This window comes from Hippocampus comes, unplaced genomic scaffold (assembly GCF_001891065.2).
Source record: "Hippocampus comes isolate QL1 unplaced genomic scaffold, H_comes_QL1_v1.1 scaffold132, whole genome shotgun sequence".
Taxonomy (NCBI): Eukaryota; Metazoa; Chordata; class Actinopteri; order Syngnathiformes; family Syngnathidae; genus Hippocampus; species Hippocampus comes.
In genome coordinates this window covers 3,132,932-3,139,461 of record NW_017805467.1, presented here as the reverse complement: position 1 = coordinate 3,139,461, position 6,530 = coordinate 3,132,932, and the positions used below count along the sequence as shown (strand labels likewise).

General features: G+C 41.6%; 1 protein-coding gene across 1 annotated transcript in view; it reads left to right on the top strand.

The window, feature by feature from the left end:
• The first annotated feature begins 717 nt into the window (after positions 1 to 717).
• The window catches only part of rabgap1l (RAB GTPase activating protein 1-like), a 118,572-nt gene continuing 112,759 nt past the window's right edge, over positions 718 to 6,530 (top strand). The window contains exons 1-4 of the mRNA XM_019875197.1: positions 718 to 839; positions 4,396 to 4,608; positions 5,493 to 5,670; positions 6,137 to 6,350. Coding sequence (XP_019730756.1) covers positions 4,471 to 4,608; positions 5,493 to 5,670; positions 6,137 to 6,350 — 530 coding nt within the window. The 5' untranslated portion in view covers positions 718 to 839; positions 4,396 to 4,470. The remainder of the gene's footprint in view (positions 840 to 4,395; positions 4,609 to 5,492; positions 5,671 to 6,136; positions 6,351 to 6,530) is intronic.

Genomic DNA, 6,530 nt, shown 5'->3' with positions numbered 1-6,530 from the left:
AATACTCAACACAATACAGGGATGGATAAAAAAAAAAACACTTTTTAATTCTACCCACTAAGTGAGCATTTGCTGGGAGTCCCTGAATTGTAATTGTTTAATTATTTGATCCAATTTTCTGAAAATTGAGCAATTATGATGTACTGTATTATTTGTTTTTAAACTCATGTATCGTTTTAATTAACGAACAATGTTTCATTTTTAGGATGTCTCTTGTTAAATAACACTGTTCGACTTTTAAAATCAGAGATGCAAGTAAATGTTTCGAGATTTTTTTTTGTGCTGATTCATAATGATTGCAAAATAACAAAATACGTAAAATAGTAATATATTTGGTAATATTCATTATGAATTAAGGGCTAGATTATACAACAATTGAATTATTTTATGGAACGTAGCAATACATTATTTACAATGCATGGTAAAATCCCTATTGTGCAAACTTTTACAGGCTAAACTATAAAAATCAAATCATAAAAACATATATATATATTTAAACACAACTAGATTTTAATAATTTATTACTTTGTGGGTGTGACTCAGATTTACAGCGGTATGAGTTGAAAAAATCCCCTTGGGATCATAACGAGCATAATAAATTCAAAAATATAATGACATGAACTATAAGCAATACAAATTCTAAATGAGAATTCTGAGTGTTTGAAATTTGAGCTTCACTTTGAACTTAGGTGAGTGCACATGCGCAGCAGCACGTGATCTCCGTCGCCACACAACCGGAAAGTGTGCAGTTGGTGCATGGAGTGATGCATCCTGTTCACCGGTACGATCTTCGGCAAAGTCTTGACAGCTAGCAGGCAACTCCTCATCGCTTCAAGCAAGTAAGTTGACAGCTTGTTTGTCAACAAATGTGCTTATTTCAGTGACTGCGTGGTGTTTTGGCGCATTAGACGTTTTGAATTCCTTATTTGTTCTCTTCTGGAGGACGGTTCGGGTGTTGCTATCATGTCTGTGACCTCTCCAAAAAAGGAGCCAATGTTTTGGACTTCGAGCTGGTTGGCGTTAGCGAAACATTAGCTTCGACGTAAGCTAGCGTCTAGTCAACCTGGCGCTGCTTGCAACTTCCTGATTAGCCTGCACTCACCTGTCCTCACATACTGCTGCACATCTGCAGCTTTCATACGGATCTAGATCTGGCACTCTCGCAGTGAGGAAAAAGGTTTTCAGGAGGTATTTTCACGACCGCTAATTTTGCATTGCCTTCATTGTTAACTCGAGAAACCTGCTCCTGATTGATCTGTATTGACTGTACTTGATTATCCCATTTTAATTGCATCTTCTAATTGTGCTGCTGTTGATCATTACGATCATAATGACGACGTCGAAAAAGATGATGATGATGCTCAGAGAAGTTTGGTCAAGGTCTCCAGACAAAAACATAAGATGCAATAACACAATTACTGATGAGGATAAGCACATCGTGGACGGAGTTTGATTTATTCACTTACACAACGTGTCAGTATATATAATACTGTTAACAATAGTCTATCACACTATAAATGTTGAAAAAGTTTTTTGACAAACTTTTCTTGACTTCATCCATCCATGTTCTGATTTATCCTCACAAGGATCATGGGCGTCTCTTCGGGCAGTAGGCATTGTACACCCTGAACTGGTTGCCAGTCGATCACAGGGCACACATTAACGAACAACCATTCATGTTCACGACCACACCTAGGGACAATTTAGAGTGTTCTGTTAACCTGCCATGCATGTTTTTGGAATGTGGGACGAAACCGGAGTACCCGCAGAAAACCCACGCTGGCATGCCAGAATATGCAAACTCCACACAGGAAGACTGGAGCCGGAATCGAACCTTACACCTCTCCACAGTGAGGCGGATATGCTAACCAGTCAGTCATCGTGCCACCTTTCCTGACTTTAATAATTATGACGCAGAGAAACTGCGTGTCTCGTGGACATCGTGCAGATTGTTTTTTGTATAACTCATTTGAAAGTGAGGTGCACATTGGTTGAACAAATTAACTTACATTTAGCTTTGTGCTGTGTTATTTGCTGACCTGCGTGGCACAGTATCAGCTTGGACTTGTTCTTTAATGTGTGGTTTTGCCTCAGTGCCCAATACATAATATCCTCCATTGACTGTAGGTTGGTAGGCATTCATCTACAGCAAGCAGTACCAATGTTGGGTACCACTTTTTTTCCAGACAGATACCAGTACCCAACTCTTAAGTACTCAGCAATACTGAGTACCCATTACCACTAGTACTTTTGATACTTTAAATTTCTACCAAACCATATACTTTTTATTTCTGACAAAAAGGAGAACAATCACTCTGCAATCAAGCTTTTTAAGTTTAAAACAAAAAACGAACAGCTGGTTTAGGATTCAGCTGTAATAAATTAACAAACATGCAATATAACACTGACAACTCCCTGAGTCTTTGTTTAAAAAAAAAAAATCAAGTGCAAGATCCAGCCATCCATCCATCCATTCTCTCCCACTTATCCCGGGTCGGGTCGCGGGCTCAACAGCTTTAGCAAGGAAGCCCAGATTTCCCTCTCCCCAGCCACTTCTTAAAGCTCTTTCCAAGGGGAACCCGAGGCGTTCCCAGGCCAGCCTGGAGACATTGTCTCCCTAGCGTGTTCTGGGTCGTGCCGGAGGCCTCCTGTTGGTGGGACATGCTCAGAACACCTCACCAGGGAGGCGTCCAGGAGGCATCCTAATCAGATGCCCGAGCCACCTCTCAACATGGAGGAGAAGCGGCTCGACTTTGAGCCCTTCCCGGATGACCGAGCTTCTCACCTTATCTCTCAAGGAGAGCTCGGATACCCTGCGGAGGAAACCTATTTCGGCCGCTTGTATCCACCCGCCAGTCAAGTTTTTGGTGATGATAAACAGCACTCAATTCATCCATTCATTTTCGTAAGATGGAACCTATCCCAGCTGGACTTTGGGCGAGAAGCCCACACCCTCTTGCCTAATGTCAGCTGTGATAGGCTCCAGCTTACATGTGCCACTAATGAGGACAAGCGCTCTTCAAAATCGATGAATGAATTTGTAAAGTTTCTCCATCAGATATCCAGTTATACGAACTTCAGTGTTGGGATTGGCACTCTTTATGTACTGACTAACACACACACACACACACACACACACCCTCGCTGATGCAATGTAGCTTGTTAGTTCAGTGTATTTTGAAATTGAGTCACTTCACTGCCTAGCTTCAAATCATTTCATACCACGCAGTGTTTCCACTTACATCAAGCAGCGGTTTGGCTGCAATGTTGCGAGCTGTGCTGGCCGAGCAGACGAAGGCTTCTAAATACTGGGTGCTCATTGAGACACTCATCTACCAGTTTACTTCAATCGAGCTTGTTTCCAATGCACTATGTAGGGAGACTGGTGACTGCATTAGGTTTGTAAATGTGTCATCATCACACTGCGTCACAGACAAATCATTCATTATTTTAACAAAAAGAAATGCTACAAGATCAAGAGAGGCAGACTGTGGAGTAGATTTATTTTCTTGGCATGTGCCGAACATTGATATGGTATAGACCGCCATATCAATGTTGGTTTGTGTATATTCATGTTGAAACAACAAATGCAGCCATCACACCTGCAGTGCAAGTACTGTACATATACTGTAAGCTACTGTAGTTGTCTGGACCACGACAGGCAGGAGTAAAATATTTTCCCAACATTTGCTGTTGCTATCTGCGTTTCTCATCTGGTTTGATTCTCCATGCCAGTCCCTTCAGTTAGTGACCCATTAATCGCCTGGATTGTTCATGCTACTTTCTATAATTCAGTAAGTATGATTGGAGCACATGATCCGGTTGCTGTCCTTCTATTGGTATGAATGTCTGAATATCAATCGTCACGGTGTGCGTAAACGAAATCATGTGTCTGGAATGAATGAAAACAACCTTCGATGTGTTGTCTCTTATCCAGATAGGAATATTCGTGCAGATTGCAGCAAATTCTTTCAATGCAGCACGTGTTGTACGGCCGGCTGCTTGAGCCATCTCTACTACTTACCTCATTAGGAGTGTCACGTTGTCTTGATTATAGATGTGTAACCAAGTTCATGGTACTATATTATCACAATATTTTTCCCCACAATATTTATCATATCACTCCACACTGTTAATCAATATGCAAGAAAAAAAACCCCAACAATGATCCATATCTAGCTTACTGAAGAATCCCCCCCCCCCCGAAGTCCTGTATGATATGACCCAACATTTTTTTTTTTATTTTTATGTGGTTCTGCTTTTGTACTTTTACTTGGGGTGTTTAGTTGTTTTTTTTTTTGTTTTACACTGCACATTTATATTGTTTCATTTGAGAAGTGCCACATGCACAGGGACATTTAAGTTAAAGTTGTAACACAGTTTTTTTGTGTCCAGAACTGGCGGAACTGGGGAGGAAAGGGGAGAGATTCAACTCCGGCCCCCCCTGCACTTCCTGAAGAAGAGTCAGCCATGGATGACGACTCCTCCTTGCACAAAGTCAGCAGTTCCACAGAGTCTGTGGCCACGGTCACCAGTGAGGAGTTTGTTCTGGTACAGCCTAGTGCAAATGGATCACCGCAAGCCTCGGAGGGAAAACCGAAGCTCAAGGTCAGAAGCACATCCCAGCAGACAGATAGGAGTAACATCACATCAATACATGATCCTCTTGGCCATATGAATTAGCCCTTTCAAAATAATCTTTTGGCAAGCATACTGGATGCTGCTGACAACATTCGCTTTGGCAAAAAGTTAAATAATGGAGCAGGTAAAACACTTTGTCAACGCCATCTTGGTTTTCAATTTTATTTTATATCTAACCAAAGATGTCAACAATATGCTTGATTTTTTTTTTAAAAAATAAAGGTAAAGGTTTTATGTTTGTGCAATTTGTATTTTGACTGTATTGTATTTGACATCATGTACACTAGTTTCCTCTTTGGGCTCTGAACTTAAATCCCCCCACCACCCCCAAAGTTATTTCTTGAAAATAGCGCATAATAACACTGTGACAAATTGAGGACAAGAGGAATCATGATACTTTCCTTAACACTTATTTGTCCCACAATGGGTAAATTTGGAATTTTGGATTGGTCAACAATTCCCCCTCAAAACACGTCAGTGTGCAATGATAAACAAATAAAATTTCAACTGTTTGTCTGTTTTGAGTCGCCGAAATAAATGTACAGTGGATCCATCCAAGTATCGATCCTGCTATTCCTCATTGAGGTTGTGAGGGAACTGGAACTTCAGTGAGCTGGGTGAGGGGTGGGGTTTTTAAAGTATGTGTAGATGAAAGGCTAAAACCAAGCCTCAAGCCAGTGGGAACAAAAATGCACGTAAAAAATACTTGCATTTACTTTGACACGGCCATAGTATACACAGTATAAATTATTCACACAATCCAGGAACCTCCCTGCTCTTCTACACGGTCTATGTTGACCTCCGTTTATCTTTACTGCCTACTTCAACATTCATGCTACTTCCTCCACCAGATGTCTTGGAATGGTAGTGAGCAGCTGGAGAAAGCAATGGAGGAGGTACTGGATGATGATGATGCTGCTGCTGATGGTGATGAAGACGATGAGGACGTGAAGGTGGAGAAGAGTAGTGTGGAAAAGATGGAAAAGCACATCTACCCAGAAGTTCAAGTCCTGGAGCGCCACCCAGCAGGTAGTGTTCAGTTGTAGACTTGTTGTCGGTTGTTGCATGAGCGTCATGGTTTCAGATACAAAAAAAAATCAACTGCACCACGAGGTCTGGTGCTTCCCTACTGCTGAGAGGAAATGGTACGAGTAGTGTCATATAAAAGCCAGCCAGCAGTGGAAGTTCTTCTGCTGTGCTCATTGTTCTGCTTCCTGTTTGCAAAGTTTTAATGAACTGCTCGAACATCCTGTGCCGTTCTGTCATCTTTTTTTCACCTTGACATTTTTACCATTTGGGCTCAACTGTTGTCTGCTCTTTCTTCATGAATCCACAAGTGTTTCGTTAAAATAGAAAATGTCTCAGAGTTCCCATCAGAGTACAATCCCATTTGTGAATTAAACTCACATTTGTCAGTCGAAATGAGAGCAGGCTGAATAAACTGACACCAGACATTTCGGGTCAGAGCTGTAATCGAAAATATGTCTGTCGTCAGAGGTATCATCACCCTGTCCAGCACCAGCGAGCCCCACGACTCAAGAGGAAGACAGTGTGCAATTCAACAAGCTGTCCTACTTGGGCTGCACTTGGGTCAAAGCTCCTCGTAATGAAGCTGAGGCACAGAGGGCAATGGCGACCTTGCGGGCTGAGAGTGCCATCCCGATCCCCATCACCCTGCATGTACCCTGCGGACCAGAGGGCTCCGTGAGGTAAGAAAAGATGCAAAAATGTGGATCATAGTTTTCCAAAATAAAAGCAGATGTTTTTTTTGTTGAGTCATCACAGAGATAATCTGTAAAATTTCACGGAGGACTAGAGAAATCAGAGAATATTAACTGTTGAGAAATTGACATCTTGAGCATTTGGGCAATTTGAAATGGAAAAAAAAG